At 40.5% G+C, this 23,145-nt stretch overlaps 2 protein-coding genes across 2 annotated transcripts in view; one reads left to right on the top strand and one right to left on the bottom strand.

The window, feature by feature from the left end:
• Window positions 1-20,557, top strand: part of CDAN1 (codanin 1) — a 34,994-nt gene extending 14,437 nt beyond the window's left edge. Inside the window, exons 11-28 of the mRNA XM_054066694.1 lie at window positions 93-301; window positions 1,082-1,196; window positions 2,023-2,166; window positions 2,822-2,988; window positions 3,686-3,767; window positions 4,456-4,545; window positions 5,743-5,797; window positions 6,788-6,921; window positions 7,628-7,731; window positions 9,168-9,317; window positions 9,771-9,834; window positions 10,332-10,410; window positions 11,401-11,558; window positions 12,798-12,905; window positions 13,140-13,203; window positions 14,278-14,480; window positions 15,206-15,313; window positions 16,052-20,557. Coding sequence (XP_053922669.1) covers window positions 93-301; window positions 1,082-1,196; window positions 2,023-2,166; window positions 2,822-2,988; window positions 3,686-3,767; window positions 4,456-4,545; window positions 5,743-5,797; window positions 6,788-6,921; window positions 7,628-7,731; window positions 9,168-9,317; window positions 9,771-9,834; window positions 10,332-10,410; window positions 11,401-11,558; window positions 12,798-12,905; window positions 13,140-13,203; window positions 14,278-14,480; window positions 15,206-15,313; window positions 16,052-16,177 — 2,160 coding nt within the window. The 3' untranslated portion in view covers window positions 16,178-20,557. The remainder of the gene's footprint in view (window positions 1-92; window positions 302-1,081; window positions 1,197-2,022; window positions 2,167-2,821; window positions 2,989-3,685; window positions 3,768-4,455; window positions 4,546-5,742; window positions 5,798-6,787; window positions 6,922-7,627; window positions 7,732-9,167; window positions 9,318-9,770; window positions 9,835-10,331; window positions 10,411-11,400; window positions 11,559-12,797; window positions 12,906-13,139; window positions 13,204-14,277; window positions 14,481-15,205; window positions 15,314-16,051) is intronic.
• Window positions 20,558-20,695: 138 nt separating this feature from the next.
• STARD9 (StAR related lipid transfer domain containing 9) overlaps window positions 20,696-23,145 on the bottom strand; it is a 106,514-nt gene continuing 104,064 nt past the window's right edge. The window contains exons 33-34 of the mRNA XM_054066693.1: window positions 22,705-22,863; window positions 20,696-21,675 (exon numbers count right to left, since the gene is read on the bottom strand). Of these exons, the coding sequence (XP_053922668.1) occupies window positions 21,574-21,675; window positions 22,705-22,863 (261 nt within the window). The 3' untranslated portion in view covers window positions 20,696-21,573. The remainder of the gene's footprint in view (window positions 21,676-22,704; window positions 22,864-23,145) is intronic.

The following is a 23,145-nucleotide window of genomic DNA, read 5'->3' as shown; positions in this document are numbered from 1 at the left end:
ATTATTCCAATGTTTAACTGGGGTAAGAGATGAAGTGAAATGATTCCTTACTACAGTTTTTTACACCTCACTACTTTTTCTGTCTCCTGAAGATGTGTAAAGGTCCTGTTGGAGGTGGTGCAAGCTGCGGAGACACCCCAGACCAGGATGTCCTTAATATGCTGGGTTCTGATAATCTGAGCCGTCTAAAGAGGCTGCAGGAAAGATTTGTTGTTTCTCAGAGCATCAGAGGACCTTGTCCACCTCCTTCCTTCCCAGGGTGCCAGCAGTTCTTCAGGGACTTCATCCTCAGTGCAGGAAGGTTAGCTGCCTGTGGCTGCTCTTTTCCTTGGTGAAATGTGTGAGTGAGTGGGGAACACCAGCATGGTGCTTTGGCAGCGAATTGTCATCATATTGGGGCACAGTGTAACCTAGGCAGAGCATATCAGGAATATTTTTAAGATGCAGAATTCCACTTAGTGTTCTTGGCCAGCAGCCGTAATGAACTTCTTAATAAGAAGGTTCTATGTGGTGCGTAGAATGTGCTTGTGTGTGTGTGCTACATTAAACTAGACTATATGGTGGGAATTTACCTTCTATAAAACCATAGTGTCTTATCAGAGGCCATCAGCATTTCCCAGTGCCAAGGCATGCAGTGCTGCCTAACAAGGGCATTGGACTAGCCTGGTGTTTCTTGTGTAGTAGTGCATGAAGCAAAGGAGTTACAGGATGAAGCTAGATTTGTGGTTTTGTTTAATGAGTTTTTTATAATCCACAGCATGGAGGAGTTGTGATCTATCAGAGATTTTAATCTTAAGGTCAGTTATTTTACAGCTTCCTGCTTTGACAGATCCATATTATTCTACTGCTGGGACTTGCTAAATAGTGTCCCATGGGTAAGAGTGTCACGGGTAAGAGTGAAAAAGAAAGGGGCCAGCTAGTACTAGTTTTGTCCCTTGCTTTCTTGTCTGTCAGTCTGTTACATTGGATGTCTGCTGATGTTTGATACAACTCGAGACAAGCTTGAAATTTTGCAGGTTTTTAGTTGAGGTTTTACTGCTGTTTTCAGCCAAGTCTGACTCATCATCATCTTTTGCTGAAGTTACCAGTTCAATCAGCACCTGATGGATAGTCTGTGCCTGAAGATACTCGAACTGAATGGCCTTACTCTAGTGGAACATGAGCATAGTGATGGGGAAGCAGATATGGATGAACAGGTGAGCCTGGTTTTTGCAAATTCTTCTGGCAGGAATTTCCCTGAGCTGTTTTACTACCCAAAGAATTACTGGCTTGATTGTGAGTCACCTGGGACTTCCACTGGTGTATTTGCAGGATAAGAGCATCTTCATTTGGTTTTGTCGTGACTCTGCACCTTGGATATGGATGTCTGAATGACCCCTTGCCATTTACTTGCATGCTTCAGGGTGCTCCATAGAACAGTGTGATAAGAGATGATGCATGGTAGTTTGAAAAGTGAGAGAGCCTCTTTTTAGGTTGTTAATAGTCTATCTTAGAATAATAAAATAACTCAGTCCAGTTTTTGCACTTGATTGCAATAACTCTTTGTTACTTCGCCTTGTATAAAGATTTTAGTTAGAATGAATTTCTAGTCTTGCCTTTTCATACCTGTTCAGATGTTTCATCACTCATCTATACCTATAAGAAGTGTCACAGATTATAATCTATTAGTGAAGTAGCAGCAAAAGTTTCGTGAGGGCTTGCAGAGCAGTAATGGTATAAAACAGAACACATGAGATCAGCTCTCTGCCCTCTCATTGACTCCAAAGTTTTAAATATGAAGATGCAATTGAGCAGCTACTTGTTTTAGGAAGCTCTTGAGTTAACTTCTTCTTGCTATAAGTGAAGCAGTGGAGGCAGAAGCAATTTCAAATGCTTGATAAATGTGTTTTGGAAATTTACCTTCATTAGAAGCAGTGATGAAGCTATGTGGTCCTTCTGCATGAAGGGAGTGGAAGTTTAGTGTAGGTAGTTGCTTTGCCAGTTTAGGCAATCATTGCTCCAGCTTGCTTTTTTTCGTTTCAGGATGAAAAGAAGCGTTTCACTGTGGTCCTGTTAAGCCTACGACTTCTCGCCAAGTTCCTGGGGTTTCTTGTTTTCTTGCCATATCGCACTGTGGAGCAGCCAACTAGAGACTTGCAAGACTCTGCAGTAGCGTTAAGAAACCAAGTAAGAAACCAAACTCCTCTAAGAAAGCTAACATGGCCTTTTGCTTGACAGGCAGGTTTTCTAATCTGAGGTGGGGATTATTAATAGTTCTGGCCTTTCAAAGTGAGTGTTATCCCACTTTCAAAGTGGGATAATATTATACTGTTCTGTGTCCCAAATGCTTATTCTGGAGTTTGGAACAAAGGAAAGAACAATTTGCACAATCTAGAAAAGAAGGAGCAGTGCGCTGATGGTGAGGTACTCAGCCATGTTACTTCTGCTAATTTGGGGTGGTCCTACCAGAACTCTGACCTAGCTAAGATTTATATTTATAGTGTAAAATCCAGCTACCAGGAATGTGTTTGTTTCATACCATCTCCTAGCAGTGTGTCATACTGAATGCAAGGAGGCAAAGGTTAGACCTTGACTCCACTTGTACATCGTCAGGCTTATACCCTTACTTTTTTAAGTTCCAGTGGGACCTCTGGTTACCATTATAGTGTGGTTTTTGCCTCTGCTTGTGTGCAAAGAAAAGTTTTCATTAGCCAGAAAATCACCTTTTATGTGTATGGGAGATGAAATTCTAGGAAGAAAGGTTAAAATATAGATAAAGTTTTTCTTTTAAGTATCAAAAGGTAACTTTGAGATGCTGTTTTAACTTCTGTTGTCCATTAAGACCCTGCCAGTGCTGGATGTATTGAAGCTTCTTAGACAATCTATTCGGGATCAACGTTCTATCCTCACTATTCCTTGGATTGTGGAGTACCTTTCCCTTGTGGATCATATTGCTCCTTTCCTTGATTACTACAGGAAAGTATTTTGTCTCTTGCTACAGGTATACAGGTAAGAGCGTAAAAGGATATTTGTAAAGAACTTTTCTGTGAAGTTTTGTTTTGCTTAGTTGAGGTGCTTGGTATTTGAGAATGTGTGCTGGCCCTAGTTTGAGATTCTTATAAACGTACTTTTTTTTTGTGTGTGTCTGTGAATCATGAGTACTTCTTATCTTAGAAGCACAGAATCATAGAGTGGTTTGGATTGGAAGGGACACTGTAAAGATCATCTGGTTTCAACCTGCCTGTCATGGGTAGGGACACCTTCCGCTATATCAGGTTGCATATCTTAAATAAAGCTGCATTAAATATGTGAGCTTTTTTAAGTAAATGAAATTCTTTAAATCCCCACTAACTCATTCTGCATCTGCAGCTGTGAATTTTAAACCTTGAGGTTGAATCTTAAACCTACAAGATCTCCCATGCCTAAACAATGCTTTTCTTTCCCATATATGTGAGGAAAATACGAAGCATGTTTTAGAGAGTTACTTAACACTGGCTTTTCCATTGTAAACTTAAAGCAGTGTGTCATTTGGGTGCATGCATACAAAAAAAAAAAGTAGAACTTGCTTTCCAGTCTTTAGGCAGACAAGTAAGGAATGTGTACATGATGACAGATTGTATAATCAGGAAGTGAGTGGTTTGGGATGTTTTTTCCTTAATGAAAATTGAGCTACTGATGTCCAAAACTCTCTTTTGCTGCCTGGCAGGTTAATGGTCCTTTCTGAAGATAAGGAGATGAGTTTCCTGAACAAGCTGCTGATCCTTGCAGTTCTGGGTTGGCTTTTTCAGGTAGAGTTTCTTGTGCACACACAGGTTTTCCCTGAAGAAAAAGCAGGGTACAGAATTCAACAGAAAATAGTATTGAAATGAGTTGAAACACTGCAAAATAGTAGTTTGTTGTTTTGTTGGGTGTTTTTAAACTAGTGGATGGTTTTAAAGAATCCTCTGTATTTTAATGGAGAATTATTTTCCTTTAGTGGAATTGTGTGAAGCAATGTTATTTTTCCAATAGGAATTCTGGTTGCTGCTGAAATACATTCTGTTCTTATAAGTCTGCATCGTTGTAAGCAAATTGACAGCTGATTCCTGTTAGAACTGGAAGCTCTTGTCATGAAGATGGAGTGCTAGTTGGCAGCCTTGAATTCCTGGGGAGTTTTTGTCCAATAAAGGGATGGTGTGTGAACTTTTAAAATCCTTCTGTGCCTCCAGTTGGAAGCCAGGTAACTGCTTAGCAGGAACCTGTTGGAAATGTGAAAAATGCTGTGTGGAGAGGGTAAGGAGGATAATTTATGTTATTGGGATCAAAATAAATCTTTCATTTTATGGAAAGATTCTCTTTAGGGCAGAGAGGATCCTTACCGCTGGGGTTTTTTTTGTGGGTGGCAGGTTGATGAGATTTTACTTGTCCTCTTTATCAGAAATGGTGTTAAGTTACTGACGGCTGTTAGCATTGTAACTGTTGAGGTTTCTGTTTCAGGTTCCATCAGTCCCTGAAGAGTTGTTTTTCACCCCTGATGTCAGGCAGGAGGGACTGATGCTGGATACTGTGACATCTGCTCAGGCTTTGGTGAGTTCATGCAGTAGCATGTCCTCTGGATCTGTTGTGGCTGAGGTGGACCCACCAGGAGTTTGAGTTTATCAGGAACTTGGCTTCAGTGCAGCTGCATTGCGCATATGTAGGCCAATGGATGTAAAGCCCTAGTTTGCACAAGTACCTTAATTCTGTTGCATCCTGGGTTGTAAACGGTGTGGATTACAGCTCTGGGGCTTTTGTCAGGCAGGAGCCATCTCACCTACTGCAGTGGCTTGCAGAATAGGTGCTAAGTGATGCTGGAGGATCAGATGTTGCATTTCTGCTCATTGATTATTGCAATACAAAGTGAGCTGGTAGAACTGTAGCTCTTCTTAACAGTAATCATGAACTTAACAGAAATAGTAAGGTGGGACTATAAGAGCAAGGTTGCTCTCTCTGGAGTCAGCTGCTTTTCAGTTGCATGACAAGGGGTTACTAAACTGCAAATAGTGTGAGTAACCAGAAAAGGAGATGAGTTTATAGGGTGTGTGGTGTTTCAGGTAACTCCCAGACATGCAAGAGAATACATAGTATTACTTGGAAAAAGGGCAGTTTTTTGTTTGCTAGGATACATGTGTATCTTGTTCTATTTAGAAGGTTGTGTTTTGCTCTCTCTCTTCAGTGGCAGAGATAAGGTACAGAGATGAGATGATTTTTATTTTTTTTTTTTCCCCAAATGAGTGCAGCACACACTGCCTGTGTGGATGGGATCTGAAGTTGCTTTTTCTCCCATGCCTCTGTCTGCGCTGTGTAATGCTGGGGTGAGATCACTCCACAATGTGGTGTTCCAGTTGTCTGGGTGAAGACACCTGTGGATGTGTAATGTGTAGCAGATGTACCTCATTTATTCTCCTCCATGAATAAGTTTCTCTTTTATGAGCAGCAGCTGTGGCAGGTGTGCTTGTTCCCTTCTGTAACCGTCAGTTTTCAGCTAGGCTTTGACTATCAATAGCAAAGGCTGAGCTACACTGACTAAATGTAGAGCAGCTCATTGTGTGTACAGGGTTGGACTGAACACTTAGGCCACAAAATTCATAACTTTACTGTAGAGTTGGAATCCAGTTATTTTTATTTTTTTCTTGGAAAGGCAGTTCTGAAATGTGCCTGTGACCACATGGATGGGATTTCTGACTTGCTGAAGACTTTCTTTCCTGCTGTGTCCTTTCAGCATTTCTCTCTTTTTCTCAACAGGATTCTGTACCTTTGGTGGATCAGCAGTTACTTTATACCTGCTGTCCCTATCTTGGTGAGTATTTTATTTATATTTAATATAGAAATAAAATATATTAGTATATATTTCTATTTATTTATATTTTATTCATAATTTGGTACTGTGAATCCTCAGATCATCTTTCTTACCCCTCCTCACAGCTCCAGATCTCAGCTGTGCATGAGTCAACCTTGATAAAAAGCGGTACTGTAGCTGGAATAGTACCTTGTGAAGCTGGAGGAGGGAGGCTACGCAGTCAGGGTAGTTGATCTGCAGAGCTTGAATACAGGGGCACAGGGGAACTCATCCTTCACAAACTGGAAGGAGTAAGTGTTCAAATATAAGCATTAAAAGGAGTGAGTGTACAAGTTTCCATCCTAGCTATAGGAAGAGGTGTTTGTACTGTGAATAATGCCTTGATCCTTGAATGTATTTTGCTGCCAGGCAGGGGAGAAGAATCCTTTTGTCCCCTGGTAATTTATCAAGTTGTTTGAGGCATCTTTTTCCTGTGACCTGACCGCCATTTGTGAAATCCATTTCTGTAAATGATAGAGTCCTAGACGCTGGGATAGCACTCCGCTTCTCGGGACTTAGCGGCTAGGAAAACTGCTTGTTAAAACTGCATTACAAAAGCTTCTAGGGTTTGAACATGTCTTCAGGTGTTTTCTCCTGACCCTGCTGCAATTTTGTGTAACTTTGCTTGCCCTGTTGTCCTTGTAGATTTCACAGTTCCTGTGTGCCATGCTAGAAAGGAGTGAATATAAGTGGCTGATCCTTCTGAACAAGTCCTGTGGGCCAGGGAGCTTTTTGGAAGCTGCCTCTTTATCTTTGGAGCCTTGCCTACCTTGTTATGCCCTGTCAGTTAAATGGGTGGGGTGCCCCTCCTGCTTTTCTGAAACTTCAGCTTTCACAGAAGCTGAGAGAATCTGCTCTGGAAACAGGATTGACAGTGTGAAAGTCACTGAGTTTGGATTTGCTTCCTTGCTTGTGGGAATGATGACTGCTTTTGCATATTTTTCTGTACAGGTGAGCTGCGGAAACTACTTGCTTTTTTTGTGGCTGGTAGTGGAGCGAAAAATGGTGGCTTTATGAGGAAAATCACTCCCACAGCTGCAGAGTCTTTGGCACCCAAGGTTTCTGTCACACAGCGGAAACTGCAGGTAATGGAATTAGAGAGTCACGAGGGGAAGAAGGGCAGGAGAAATTGCTTGCATGAGAGTAAGGGTACACAGTGGTATCCTAATGCCAGGGAAAGAAAAGAATGTGCCTATGCAGCAAGGAGAGTCATGCTTAACAGTCCAGTATCCTTACTTCTCATTCTTCTGTTAGTCATGTGGCTGGGGTACCATGTGGGTGTTGAAATCCAGGTAACTTCAATAAAAATTCTTTAAATTGGAACAACTAGCCTCTTTCTCTGCCTGCCTCTTCTTTAACATGAAATGTTGGTATGTTTCTAATACTCTGTTTTTGTTAGGCTTTCCCCCAAAGAACAAGCTACGTAGGAGCCTATGGGATTACCAGCCTGTAATTAAAAGAAAGGATCCTTTCTGTCCGAACCCAACCCCTGTGTGGTGACTCACTACTAGTAGATGCTGTCAGAACTCTCCCATTCTTCCCTTTATTAGGCGTTTGCTTTTATAGTTTCATAAACCCTGATAATGAGCTTTGAGTTGAACGGTTAGAAGGAAATAGAGAGCAAATATTTTACAAGGGTACTGAATGCTACAGTAGCAGAAAATTCTGGTGTAGGCAAATTGTGAGACTTTTAGCACAATTCCAGACGGTAGCTCTTCCCATTTCTGTGTTGGGGAGAGGAAGATCTGGGGGGAGTGGGCTAATTAATTGTAGTACTTTTCTCTTGAACAGGTAGAGTTGGAACAGGCCTTCTTCCACAACCAGCCTCCATCCTTACGGAGAACAGTTGAATTTGTGGCAGAGAGGGTGGGATCCAACTGTGTTAAGCACATCAAGTAAGTGCTGGTGATCCGTTCTGTGACCCAGGAATCAACTTCACACTGATGAGTCAAAGAGTTGATCCTTTAAAATTGTGTGAATGGGAGAAAGAGAGCTTCCTTCAGAATACAGCAGAACACGAAGGCTAATTAAGGCTATGACAGCAGAGTCCAGTGACATCTGGTTGCCATCAGAGAGGAGGTTTATATGACTGTGAGACACTTGCAATGTGAACATAATGCAGCATTTTGAGACTTTATATCTTTCATAATGTTCTTGCTAATAGTAGGAAAGTCTCAGCTCAGAAGGGACCTTTGGAGGTCATCTGATCCAAACTCCAGCTCAAAGTTAGATCAGGTTGCTTGGCTGCTTTTCCAGCTGAGTTGTGAAAGTCTCCAAGGATGGGGATTCACCAGCCTCTTAGTAGCATGTTCCAATACTTAATTTTCCCAGGCTTTGTGAAAAATGTTTTCCTGTGTTCCAGGTTGTGTATGTTGCTTGTCAACCTTCAGCTGTGCATTTCCTGGAAAAGTCTTGTTCCGTTTTGTCTATAATCTTTCTTTGTCCCTTCACCCTCTCCTCTTCTCCAGGCTAAGTGAAATGGACTCCCTCTGTCCTTGTAGGTTGTGTGTTCCGGCATCCCAGCTATCTTAATAATTTTTTTTTTTTTGGTTTCTCCTGCAGTCACTCAAATTGTCAATGCCTTTCTTGTGTGGAGTCCCACAAATGAACACAGTTCTCCAGATGCAGCCTCACAGTGATGAGGGAAGCAGTAACTTCCCTTGACTTTCTGGCTGCACTGTTGCTAATGTCAGCCCACTATAAGGCTGACATTCTTTGGAGACTGCTAACTCATTTAGCTTATCTGGTGGGAACCCCAAATCCTTTTCTGCAGACCTGCTCCCTAGCCTGTAGACTGCAGCATGTACAGGTGCATGGTGACCACCTCACTGTTAGCCCATTTCTTCACCTTGTCACAGTCTTCTAAATGACAGCCCTGCCCTCAAGCATGTCACTCATGAGTTTGCTAAGTTTGCAGTGTTGCGTTGTCCACCTTGTTGAAGACATTAAGTAGTATTGACCCACAAGGAATGCCAGCTGCAGTGGGCTGCTGTTGATATCTTTGAACTTCTGATTGCTCTCCACTGAGAGTATAAGGGTGTTACTGCCAGAAAAGGTGCCTGTAACCTGTTTCTATTAAAACCAAAAGGCTTTTGACTCTTGAGTCTTAGTACTGTTTTGGTATCTTCATTGCTTCTTTCTTCCTTACAAAAAGAACAATGACATGGTACAGTATTAAACACAGTGTAATTCTTTTTTTTTTTTGAGCAGGGTGGCTTATTGCATTTTAGATGTGTATCCTCATAAATTGGAGAGAACTGTTGGTTACAGTTAGTGTGCACAGTTTCTTGTATTGATTTCAGTCTGTCTCATTGTTCTTGTTCCCTTGCAGGGCAACACTGGTAGCAGAGTTGGTTCAAAGGGCTGAAGTCATGTTGCAGGATCAAGTGAAGGAGGAAGATGGTAATCATGACAAGCTGCTTGAAGAGGTGTGCACTCATCTGTATAAGGAAGGGGCCCAGGCACTCATCAAAGGCAGAGAGTAAGGAGGAAACATTATTTAAACTTGTGCCTTCCCTTCTCTTCTTATTGCAGAATCTGTAAGCCAAATTCGGCTTGGCCTGTCATGCTCAGGTTTTGGTAATTATAAACCCTGACCTCTGCTCTTCTTAGGGTGACTGTTGTGCCTCCAGTCAGTCAATGCCGTATTTGTAGGAAGGAATAAAGGTGCCATGTGTCCCTCTGCATCTAGTTCTAAACAGACATCCACTGCAGCTATTGTATTTCCTCTCTTTGGAAAATTGAGTATTGCAACTTGGTGGCTTGTAATTGCTCTTTCCTTGTCTGATTCCCTTGGTCTGACTTATTTCACTGCAGTCTTCCAGTTGATTTTGACTATAAGAGAGCAGGTGAAAGATGCGACAGTAATGAACTGCTGAGACTCATCTAAGAACTTTGACTAATCTTGTGGCATGTTTTCTTTCTTTTCTTGCAGATTTTGCAAAAAGAAAGGTCCTGAGGCAGTAAGGGTGTTATTGCCAGAAGAGACATCTGCAGCAGTATGTATTTTCACCAAAACTTACTAAGGGCCTTGACTTTGTCTGACCGTTACCATTTTTCCCATTGCTGCTTTGCTGATCCCTTAATAGCGTAGGACAATGGAATCTATTGATGTGCTCATGTGAGGACTAATAGCTAGGGAGACTGTCAGGCAGCCTTGGATGTTCTGGCTGAAGTAATACGCTAGCCAATAGCCGACTGTTGAGACTCAAATGATGTATAAGTTGCATTTGTCTTGCAAGGATAATGCTTTTGTTTAAACATCAACTTCCCCAAGTCTTGATGGGGTTTGTACGGGGTTGATGAGGTTTGGGAAATCAAAATGGGTCAGTCCTATTGCTCAGAGTAGCAGTTACCACAGAGATGGTGGTGCTTTGTTTAAATGCGGTATGCCGAAATTAAGCTTTTCCCCTCTAGACTTCCTTATGACTTCTTGCTGGCTATAGTGCTGTGACTGGTAGTAAGTCTCCTATCATTTGTTATCCTCCCTCTAAAGGTTTTAAGGAGTGCAGAAGACATTGCAGTGGAACTGGCTACTGAGAAAGCCTGTGGCTGGCTTTCTACGAACATTGCAGGTGAGTCTCCTGAACCTGAACTAGGGCTTCTAACCTGTGTGTTGTGCTCTTTTGCTGAGATCAAGGGGTAGAATTTATTCAAGTGTTAAAAAGTACTTGATCCTACTCATTTTTATTTTAGTGGGAATCACGCAGTTGCTCTGTCTCTTCTTGTTTAGGAATAAGAGGAATGATTTCTAGCATCAAGAACCACCTTCAGGAATTTTTCAGGCTGGGCCCATGGAAGTGATTTTTAGTTAATGAGGCTCATAGGGCGGTGAGAGTAAATGCTGTGGATTTCTGAAAATGTAATCTAGGCTGGAGTTGTCTTAGCACTTCAAATGTATGATACAGTTGCTCTCTCAAGCCATCTTATGGTCCAAATGTACAGAGTGCTTCTGAAATTTTCTGTAAAATAAGCACCTCTTAGACCGGGTGTGTTTTCAGCAAGCTGAAGGCAACTGTAGTCCTTTCACTCTGTAATAGTGCTCTGGCAACTCTTTAGAATCTCTGAAAACCCTTTGTTTCAGGAGGTTGTGCCAAAAATCTGGGGAGTAATACCCAGCACCATTTGCAGCAGTAGGAGTTCACTGTTTTGGCTGCCGGTCAAAATTTATTTTGGTAGAAAACATATGGCTTTCATGGGCACAGTGGTTGAACTGGTGTGATTATACTGATTCAGCTTTCTACTTTGGCATTGCTTCCTGGCTTTGCTACAAAACCTGCTGAAATGTTTTTATAGAAAATTAGATGAGTTGCCAGTGGTGCCTAGTGGTAGTGTGTGGCTACCTTTTAGAGCTGTGAGTTAACACAGTCTCTCCACCTGTGCCTCTACCCAATAAATATGATGGGAGCTCAGAGTGAGAAGGGTTTGAAATTGTAAGCTGTCCGTTCCTCATTTGCCATGGCCCTCAGAATGAGAGGCTAATAAAGGTAGTGTATGGAAACAGTTGTTTGCCTCACTGGAGAGAAAACCTGAAGTATACAGGATTATTTCCCTGTTCTTTGTAGCACTCATCAAAAGAGAAGTGAAGGCAACTTTCAACAGAATGCTGAAAGTCCCAGGACTTCCCTTGCCCAGTGAGGATGCTCTGGAGTTGAGAAAGGACTGCCCTCCAGGCTGTCAGCATTGTGCTCCATTTCCCTCCCAAATCATCAACGAAATTAAGGTACGCAACGTTCACTTCCTGGCTTGCCCTAACTTCCTTTTTATTTTTCATGTTGGTGGTTTTGTTTGTGTTGTTTTGGGGGTGGGTTTGTTGGTTGCTTTGTTTTTTAAAGGGATGTTCTGGTTTTAAGGAACTGGCTGTGAGGTGTAGTTAGGAAGCATGATGGAAAGGTTTCATGTTTCTTTCACCCCCTGCTCACTGTGTGTAAATCAGCGTTCCTTACTCAGGAGCACTATCTTCTGATACACAGGATTTCTGGTAGCATGGCAATGACCTTTTTGGCATGAGTAGTGTAGAAACCGTAATGTGGTGAGCATTGTGTGCAATTGTACGGTGAAGGGTCAGCATATCGAAATAGCTATGGTTCTGTAGGCTTCTCCCAGGCTTTTAAAAGGCCTCTGTTCTTGTAAATATTATGCAATTATATAACCTGTGTTGGTAGCCCATGAGGAAAAGAAGAATTCGAAAAACCTCACTGTTTTACCATTATGTATTCTGCTTCTTTTTTTCTGCTTCTTGTCTGTTTGAGAAATAATACTGGCTCTCGCCCTCATCATGTTTCCAGCAATTGTATAAGAATGAGGATACATTCTTAAATGCTTTCTTGCTTGAGCTAAAATAAAAAGGGGAGGATGAGATACGTGAGGAAACCAGGAGCTTTTTGTGTAAACTGTTACTTTTTGGAGATATTTTTGTGTGGTTTCTTCAGATACAGCTTTTAAATTTTATTTTTTTTGTGCTTTCCACCCTGGGTTTCCAGTACTGGGTGGTAGATTGTTGGTGGCGATGTTACCACATGTAAAAGTGGCTAAACTGCTTTTCACACCACAACTCTATTAGTCCTCTTCACGCTCAGCTTTGTGTTGACACTGATGCTACCTTGACAATATAAGAGGAATCTGGATTTCTGTAGCACTTCTACCCTGAACTTGCTTGCTGTGCTATCAGATTTATCTAGAGCTTTCAGAGGTAGTTCATTTTAAGAAAGATGAACGGATTGCCCTTGCTGACTTCACAACATTAGTGGGAACTATAGTAGAAAAACAGACCTAGGTAAAGTTTGAAAAATTCACCTTTAACTTGTCTTATGAAATGAGTAGGATATTTTCTATTTATTTATTTACTTACTTTTAAGACAACTTGTGGGGAATCTATGAACTGCTCTGTCATAGGTCCAAACATCTTTTTGTGAAAGTGTAGAATACTAATGGGTGAATTACTGCTGTCTTTTTCATTAAGGATGTACTCTGTGTTGCCGTGGGCCCACGAGATGAGGGTGAAGTGATTGACTACGCTTGGCTGGAGTGCTTGCTAGGAAGGTTGAGTGAAACACTTCGTTGCAGAAAGGTAAAAGAAGTAAAAAAACAACAAAAAACCCTTGGACCACTTTGAGCTGTCTTCATACTTGTAAACTTGTTAGCTTGTCTTCCCTTTCAGTCTTTAATGGTTTCTTGATTACACCTCTGTGCTTCTTGCTGTATAATTGCTTGCTGTTCTCTGATATTTTTATCCTTTGTGAAGCTCCATTTTTCCAGTTTGCCATATGGGGACAGAAATATAACCTTTTCTTGTGTTTTCCAGTTCATGTGTCCCACATCAGAACAGCAGCTGGCGAAGTGCACAGTTGAGTTGGCTTCCTTGTTGGGTAAGTCAATCCCGATAAGCTATTTAAGACTAAAATCTGTTATTACAGTTCTCTTAAATCCTTGGGGTCACAGACTCTGGTGTTTAGAGGTCACGGTTATTTGATTCTCTTTGGAGTCTGCAGATATTTTTCTGTCAGTTTGTGTGGTTGCTCTTATTCCCTTACACCTTCTGCAAAAGAGCGTTATACTGTGACTTCAGTCACTGATCCTTCAGATCTGTGGTTTTCATTTGCATCTCCACTGTCTTTTACTTATTGATACCTTCATTTAAATATGTGGTATGTTTTCCAGTGTTTCTGCCTCTGAAAAGTTGCACTAAGTTTTGGGTTTGTTGGTTCCCCTTCCCCCCCTAAAGAGGCTTTTTTTGAGAGAGAGAATGGAAGTAACTTGTTTTCAGTGTATTGTGACTTCTGTGATCATTTTCAGTTGTTTTTTTCTATTGCCCTAATATGAAGGTGTGTTTTCTCTGGGCAACCTTCTCAATTTCCTGGTTTTAGGACCTTCTTAAGAAGTTTTATACATGGTTCATTCTTTCAGGAAGCAGAAGACATCTGAATATTGTGAACTTTCAGTCTGGTAGGCAGCAGTGTAAACCTGCCCCATTCCATTAGACTGTACCAAGGGAGACTCTGTTTATGTTTAGCTGCAGCTATAGTCAAAACCATGAACAACTATGTAATCTGTTTATATATTTAAATGTTTTACTGTGTTACTCTCCTCTCTCCTTTGGGGTAATGCCTAGGTCCTCTTCTATTATACCTTAGGCTGATTTTATTTAGTCAATTGCCTTCCAACACTTGGCCCTTCCTGTGTGCCAATCAAATGGTATTCTTTATCTGAGTGGCATAAATGTCTCCCTATGTAATATTTGATTGTATGGTTTTGAAGCTCATAATTCTGCATGTTTTGAAACTCCAGTACTCTTAGGTTCACTGGTTTACACTCACTAAGTGTTTTTACTTCAGTGATTATTTAGATACCAGCTATGCAAAATGTGCTGTTGGACTGAGATTATGACTATAAAAGGAAAAAAATGTATCTATAGAAGTTCACCTTTCTTCCTTTTCTTACAGTTTCAGACAGCGTTCCTCTGAGTCTCGGGATGAAGTCCCTAGAGAAGAGCTCTGAGAGGCTGCATATAAAGAATAATCCCATCTATGGCCTTCTAAAACTGCTGCTTTCTGTCTGGAAGGAGGACTTTGGGACACCTGTACCTGTGGAGCTCATGTTCAGCAAGAAGAACATCAGTTACCTTGCTGAAGTTAAGCAGCGAGAGGTAAAGCTTATTCCGATCTGTGGAGCTGCCAGTTATCTGCTCTGGTCTGATAAATTCATGTAAATGCCTGCAGTGTTAACGGATTGCTTGTGAAAATGAGGCCAGCAGGATTTGGTCTGCTGCTAGCTGGCATTGATTCTGCAGAGACAGAGCAAGAGAACTGCATACTGCTTGTCGGTGTTTGATACCCATCTTGGGGGCTGTCAGGGCACAGTTTAATTTCAGAACAAATGGCAAAGCGGCCCATTTAGCCGGGGAGATTGAGGACTGAACATGTGACTTTGTAATTGGTTGCATTTGTGTGTCTCTTGCCAGCTTTAATTTTTGCGTCTGTATCGGTGTTACAAGATCCCCAACTATAAAGCTGAAAATCACCCTGTTTAGGTGCAGACTAAAACCAGCTTATTTTGCAAAGTATTAAAAGAATTTTTCAACCTGTTCTTGAACTCACAGGAATTAAATACTTTGTGTGCTTGGAAAGGGACAATTAAAAACTTTGGGATTTTGTGGTAGGACAGTGTGAACTAAAGGAATTTTGTACACTTATTTTGGATGCTGCTTTTTGGTGTCCCTCGTTGCCACACCCAGATAAATAATGTGCTTTCTCTTTTTGCTCCTTTTTTCCATATTTTAATCCAAAAAGAAAAACATGAATTGTATAGGGATAAAGAAACAAATACTAAATAAATTTCTTTGAGTTGTTGATACTTTTTTCTCTTCTGCAGTGGAGTTTGTTCCTTTTTATGCTTCGTGGTCTTGTAGAACATGAACTAATGAGGACCAATGAAATAGAGAGTTGCTTGCATAGCCTTGAACAGCTCCCTTGGCCCTCGGTAAGTAGTTAGGTGTGTGTGAACAATAAGTGAAATAAAAGTAAAGCTAAATAAACAGCCAGTCCTTGTAGTTCTGTTTCATGTTGAGGAAGCCCATAACCTTCCCTATCTACAGATCCTGCTTAATGCAGCAGGACTGGCTTCCAACAAGCTTGTTACTGTTGCTAGTGTTTGCCTGACATCTGTACTTTGGTGAATCCCAGCATTGCCCATGCAGTGGAAACATTTCCATGAAAATTGTAAAGCAGTTTGGAGACCAGCTGCCTCAGTTTCCAGCTCTCAGTTCTAGCCTGGATGCGTTTGCCATGCTGCATCTGAGAATGACATGTTGGGAAGGGCCTTAACTGACCAGACTTGCATTTAAACCTCTTTGCCTCCTACCACTGGAACGTAAGAGGAGGCAGACTATTCTAGACAGAGTCAAAATGCCCAACTCCCTTGCTAAAAATAGACAATATCTCCAGGCTGGTGAACACTTGCATATCGGAGATGTTTAACCATTTAAACTGGGGCAGTGATCTTTTCTGAGAAGAGCGTGGGGATCAGAGGGGAAAACAAACCTGCAGACCTACAGGCATTCATCTTTGCTATCTAATTTGCAGCTTGTCTAGGTTTCTGCACTGGAAAACCATCAACAACATGTTTAACTTTGTAAAGTTCTTTAATAGCAAAATAAAGCAAGCCTCTTTGTTGGCATTTGTTAATAATAGTTCTCTGGTTTCTGTCTTTTCATTACAGGATTTCTTAAAAGAACTGGAATTGCTTTCCAGAGTATTTATATCAGAACATCATATAGAAGAGCCCAGGATTAAGCCTTGTGACCTGACCCGACAATCTCTAGGTACCATGACAGCACAAAGTTAGTGGAGGTCAGTTTGTGCAAAACCTGCAATGATCTTTCTGTTCATGGATGTTTTGCCATGGTGACTGTGCTGATGGATCTCCAAGTCAAAAGTCCTTTAAGCACCTTGATTGTGGCTCAGAGCAGCCATTTTTCAGACTCAGAAACACTTTTCTTATTTGTGCAGCAACAGGCCGTGACCAAACCCAGGAATCATTTCAAGTGGGCAGGTTAGTTTGTGACAGAAAGATGGTTTCCCGGATGGCTGTATGTTCTCTTAACTCAATGTGATTTCTCATGCTGTTTTTTAACAGTCTGTACTGTCAGGGGAGGTAAAAGTGAACCTGTATGACAGGGAGAATGAGCCTATATTTATTTTTCATTGTAAGCTCAATTTTAAAGGTTTGATTCTAAATTTTTTAAGACTCATTTTAAAAGTTAAACCATATTAAATATATCTACCAGAACATTGATGGCATCATTCTTAAAAAATGTAGACGCTTAAGTGTTTTTCTGTTTCTTGTTGGAAACAGAACTTGTAATTTCTTCAGGTTTTTAATAGAAGTAAGGGAGAAAATATCTGCTATATTTTTTACTGAAGAGACAGTATTTTTAAGACATCTTTTATAGTATGTGAACATAAATGGCATCTGGCTGCTATTCATTGTTTTCCTTCTTGCCTTGAGTTTGGTTTTTATCAGACAGGAAGTGCCGCAGCAAGAAAACTACAAGAAAAAGCCTGGAAGAGCAGACAGAAAAGTAGTGAAAAAGCACTGTGACATCCCCTGGAGAGTTGGTTTTGAGAGGAATCCTTTTCATGGAGAACAGTGGGTGTTTTCTGCCTACCAAGGCTGTGACCTTCTGTTCACCCTCCCAAGTATTTCCTTAAACTTAAGGGACCGCTGGTAGCTAGTGGAATATGATTAGGTGTTCATTTGCTGTCTCATGGGATTTTCATGCCCTGTATCAGTGAGGATATTATTTCCTTTTGCCTAGGAGTGTGCTATTAGTGCAGGTTATTTTTCAGAAAGCAAATACTGTGTTATGTAAGGACAGCATCTGGGCAAAGTGAAGCCCAGGGTTTTTTAGGTTGCTGATTAACTTACCTCTTCCTTCTGCAAAGCGAGGAAAGGTAACATCTTGGAGTCAGTGAAAAAAACGCAGGAAAGAACTGAAAAAAGAAAAACCACAAACAGACCTAATTAAATAGACCTGTGGCTTCCGTTAAAATATATCTGCTACAGAGAGAGAGACAGAAACCATAGAGAAACATCAGTGTCTGAACTGTACTGAGATTTTTCTCGTTTACCAAGCACTGCATTGAAAGATTTGGCATGTTCAATCTGCATACCTTATTTTAGGGGTTTGCTGATGTGCTTGAAGCAGAGGGTCCCTAGAAGTAGGTGATGGTAATGTGAATTGGAATAGCGAATATACCATATCTTACCATACCTGCTCCCCAAGCCTGAGTATTATGTGACATTTTGCTGCAGATCTCATTTGAAGCTGTTGTTTGACATAATAAACATGATTAAATGTCCTGGTTTGTGTTCCAGCTGTTGATGTATATATAACCTCTTTGTACCGGAGAGAGTGCAGTAATCTCTCCTGTCTGACCTGCTGTTGCTTTGCTTATACTGAAATGCAACTACTTCATTATAGAAAGGGGGAGGAGGGTGGAAGGGGGAAGAAGGTGGAATCCACAATGGTTTAAAAGGTGCTCTTTGCTCTGCAACCAACTTTAGTTTGGTATTCTAAAACTGTTGCATCGATACCATTGCCACAGCTGTTTTCATGAACTCAACATACCTGAATTATTCTTCTTTCATACAATGTGCTTGGAAATATTTATTTAAAAGGTAACCAGCCTCCAGGAGCAGTTTACCACTTCCAGAGAGCACAGGTGTGCCCCACTAGGCAGAAAGCAGTCAGTTCTTCAGTGGGAACCAGCCAGTAAGAAATGCCTGTTTCCATGTTTTTATGTCTTAATGCAGTTCCTGTAGTTTCTGGGCATCCCACAGTACTCAGCCTTGGTTGCTCTATAAAGCGCCATACCCAACTTTGTAACTAAACCTTAGGAACAACTATATAGCCTGCTGTTTTCTGCATAGAGTTACTCAGGACCATTCTCCTGAGGATGTTGGACTCTGTGGGCTTACTGGGCAGGCAGCCTCCTCCCACTGTGAATGTTTCAAGCGTTGTACCCATTGCCTGTGTGCTGCCTCTAGTTGTAGTGCAAGTAACACTGCAAGGAGGAGAGCAGCAGCGAGAAAGGAGCTCAGGGCAAGCTAGGGCAGAGTGTGTGGCCTTCCTTCTGTCAGTCTTTCCTACTGCAAACTTGCAACTCTCAAAAAAAAAAAAAAAAGAGGAAAAGTGGCATATATTAACTTGCTTCTGGATGTGCAGGTCAGAGGAGCTGTATAAATGGATTTGGGAAGAAGCTTCAGCCAGTGCCTTGTTTCAAAACAAAAAACCCTTTTGCTTGGACAAGGCACTGCGTCACAGAAATCTAATTTAAGGAGTGACTGGCTTCTTGACTCTTGTGCCACTAATCCATATTCCATGCACATTCCTCGGCAAGTAAGTAGGAGCTGCATCTTTTTTGAAGTCCTGCATCTTTTACAGCAAGCTAGCCCTTGTTATCTCTCCACCCAGTATAGCTCCATAGATGGGTATCTTACCAGGAGCAAAATAATAGATATAAAATAATAAAATATATATAAAATAAAATTTAAATAAAAATATAATACAGGACACATTTTCTTGTGTAGAAAATACTGTTTATTGTGGATATGAAAATAGCAATCTTGATTTAGAGCAAAGATGCAACAGTCAGTGGTACAATACAATCGGTTTGATTATCTACTGCTCAACAGTAACTTACAGGAGGTTGGGTTTTGCCTGTTGTAGTTTAACAAATTGGATATCTGCTGGGATTTTATTCCATCCTTCCAAACAAACCAATGCCGTTCATTAACAGGTACCATAAAATGTTATATTTGCAAAAGAAAACATTCATATAAATAGGCTTTTTAGTATCAATTGCAGATTGTAGTAAAAAAAAAGTTACATTAATTCAATACCAATAAAAATAAAACTTAGTTTTGATAGCATATAAAACCACTTCAAAACAAGCATCTATAAATAACTTAATTTGTAAACATAGAAAAAATCTTATGTATATATAAAAATAAACATCTGATGCACTGTACAAGAAGACATTATCCTTCATAGGCACTGGCATCATTGATCAACAGGATTCCCCCAGATGTTTTTCCTACAAAAACTGCTTTATCACTAGTGCCGTGTCCAAAATAAAAGGGGAAAAAAAAGCAAAGCACTGAGCAAATCTGTGGAGTGTATGAAGACCTCCCTTGCCTCCTCCAGAAATCCATGGCAGCGGTACTTGGGACAGAGCCAATACATTGTGATGCTGTTTCTGCTCATGTTTTCCGAGGGCTTTTATTTACTGCCTTGTTTGCACTTCCTTTCTTGGTTTCCATTAAAAAGGAGGGGCTGTATAATAGGTTGCAACTCTGGAAATCTGTCTGTTTGCTCAGTTGTGGAAAACTTTGTGAGGGGTTGCCCCTTTCTTTCCTTGAAGAGCTATGGAAGATGCATGACACTTGAAGTGAACCATGCCATGATTCAGTTTGGCAGGCTTCTAGGAGAAGGCTGAGCCTCACCAAAAGGGAACAGTAATATATTGGTGTTAGGATTGTAACCATGACCATCTAAAGTCAAAACAAAGCAAAGTTGTAAGTGAAAGGTTTTGTTATCCTACATGGTGTAGTTTATTGGGGAGAAAGCCTTGGGCTGGTATCTCTCAAAACTGCTATTCTCTTAAATATCAATTTTAAATAGCTATTACCTTTTCTTTTAAAACTTAGTGCCTATTAACAGGAAGCAACATAGAAGCTGAGAGCCAAAATTGCACCTGTGCAAAGATATAGTAAAAGTAGATCTTTGCTCTTGAACTTAAAGGTGGAAAGAGCAGCTAACTTCACTGTACGCTGGGAAAATGTATCTTTTACTGAAAGTAACTGTGTTACAGTAGCAGATGCTGAGTCTAGTAAGGTGGATGCTTGAATAAATATTTCTCAGTTGACAAAGCAAGAGGTTCTTGAACAAAGTGGGTTTTTTGAGCTACAGAAGGCATATCATAGGAGCTTTTATTGCTTGGAAAAGATATCTACAGTGATTTGTAACCAACTGTTGTGCTGAAGAACTACATGAAGTTATTCAGATATTTGTGTTGGTTGTGTTTATGGTTAATTTTAGGAATGTGTGACCAGACTTGGAAGTGTGTTACACAAACACATAAAGGCTGACAGGAGGATTGTTGGACAAAGTTCAACAGAAATACCATGAGGTAACCAAATGGGAAGAGTTGGTATTCACTGCAGTGAGGCAGCTGGTCACATTGTGAACAAAGTGCATTAAGACTATTACCAGCTATATTGTCAAATCTTAATACATTTGGGTAAAAGTGTAGAAGGGCTGATGGAAAAAAGCCATTGTGGAAAAATGCTGGAACTACTCTTATTTGCAGGATTTAAATTCTAGAAACAAGCTTAAAAGCCAGTACTAACAAAGCATCACTGTATACAACTGTGAGTTTGGTTTCTTTATTTCAAAGCACCTAATTCTGCAGTGCAGTAAAACTGTGTCCTGAGGTGTGGTGTTTTCCACTGATGCTGCCCAGTGTAGTGGCAATCCAAAATACCTTCTACTGGCTGCAAGTAGTCAGCCAATTACATGAGAAAAATCTGTCCAGGGTGTAGGATGAGTAGTGGCTATCATGCTGTTTTAACTTCCCTTCAAGGGGAAGTAAATTATTTGTTGGCTAGCTGAGTAGATCTGCACGGTTAGGAATTTCCCATTGGATAATTATCTCAGTATTAGAAAGTGGCTTTGCAGCTCTACTCAAGAGCTTGTAAAAGGTCTCAAGCCATACCTGTACTGTTTCCAGTTTGTAGTGCATTTCATGGCTTCCATTGCCTTTTTCTCAGTGCTGCCTAACCTTTCTTAAAGAAAGGCTGCAGATCTTTGAAGCATCTTGGAAACAGAATGCAATATTACATTTCTGCCTGTAAGATGCTAGCTATGGAAAAGCAAAGTCTCTTCCTCTGCTCTTTATAGAGAGAGCGTGCCTTCCTGCTGTTCCATGGAGAGTTTCCACAGGTGTCTCCAGGAGGACAGGTTCCCCATGAAAGTCACTGGGTTTGTTCTGAGCAGTGTTCACTAAAATGATCCCTTTTTTCTAACTGTATTTTTGTATCATCCAGCGTTAGCAATTAGGTTCCTTAAGCAAGGCTTGACTGTGACTGTTTCATGAGCCAGCATACATTACCTTACGGATGCTCGTGTCTCTTTGAACTTTTCAGCTGCTCTTAGCTGTCCAGTTTTGGACTGAACACTAACTAGAAAGGAAATGTGCTAGTCGAGCAATCACCAAAGGCTGTCTCTTGGCAATAGAATTCAGGAGCCTTGCAGGGATAGCTGGGGCCCCAAGATCCACCTGCAGAAATTAGAAGAAAGGACATGTGTCTGGGGGGAGGCCGTGGGCTGTCATAGCCATTTCTGAACAAACACTTCACCAGCCTAGAACAGCACCAATGTTGCAAGTATGTGTTAAGCACAGAAGTAGTTTATAGCCAAATCCTATTATTACGGTGTGGTTTGTATCTCTTCTCAATACTCCATAGACTCAAAGCTTTGCGTATTTGACATCACCTGCAGCAGTTACACTGCTTTTGAGTTTGAGCTTAGATTGAATCTTACTATTTGAGACAGATGCAGTATTACTGAAAATGTGCACATATTAAAATGCAATATAAAATACCTACTAATTTTTAAACTGCGTATATAACACACTGCACGTGCACTATAAAATGCATATACTAATTATTAAAATTTTATATTTATTTAATACTAATTATTAATTTAATACTAATTATTAAATTTTTTATATTTATATTAAGATAATATTTTTAAAATTGTATCTTAAAAGCATGGCTTAGTTAGGTAAGCTTAAAGGCCTAATTCCATTTAATTCTCAGATGAGCACTTTAAAATAAATTGTACATTATGGTATTCTCTTCTGGGCATTTTTAAGTACTTGGTACCACTGTCTCAGAAAGCCGACTTTTCAGATGAAATTGTAATCAATGGATGGCAGGATTTTCTTATTCTTAAAAAGAGAAGTCAAGATTAGGATTCCAGTTATCTATTAAATGTGAAGAATTAATGACTTCAGTTATAGAAAGCATATTCATGCATTTTGAAAGCAGTCTTAACCCGAGATGGACTTCCTTTGTCTAGAGCAAGATGACAATGCAAACAAGACTCTCCAGTCTGGATATGACATTTACTGGCTCACTATGTGAGAATGCAACATACAATAAACATTGACAGAAGAGTCTCAGTATCCCAGGGAGCAGCTTTAGATGCTGTAAAAACTCAGCATGGTGTGCCCAAGCACGATCCTAATAAGATTCTCTCTGCATTACTGTACGCTGTGTACATTGGACGTAGAGCACAATCTTACCTGTGCCATGTAAATAACTCTGGTGATATCTCTTCCATCCACTACATCAGGTTCCAGTATCCAAGCACTTGGCAAAATCTCCCCTCTGACCACTTCTTTGCTAGGGTGAGGCATGGATGCATCATAGACAGACTGAACGGCCAAGACTGACAAGTTCTCCTGCAAATGACAAAGTATAAAGAAGACAATTTAAAAAGAAACTCATGCATATAGTAATGTTTTTTCTTTAGTTGCCATCAGCCATATTTCTCATATTAAATACTTAAAAGAGGTCTTTTAATAAGAAATAATATTTCCCATGTCATTTATTAAATACTTTTTTTGTCATAATCCTGCATGTTTGTGACCAGAATATGCTGTGTAACACTTAAGTTACTGCCTAATGGAGCATGGCTGGTGCTTTATCATTTACAGGGTTTTTTTATCCATAATTCACATGTT

The sequence above is a fragment of the Cuculus canorus genome, chromosome 5, assembly GCF_017976375.1.
Source record: "Cuculus canorus isolate bCucCan1 chromosome 5, bCucCan1.pri, whole genome shotgun sequence".
Classification (NCBI taxonomy): Eukaryota; Metazoa; Chordata; class Aves; order Cuculiformes; family Cuculidae; genus Cuculus; species Cuculus canorus.
This window is presented reverse-complemented; position numbering and strand designations above follow the sequence as displayed.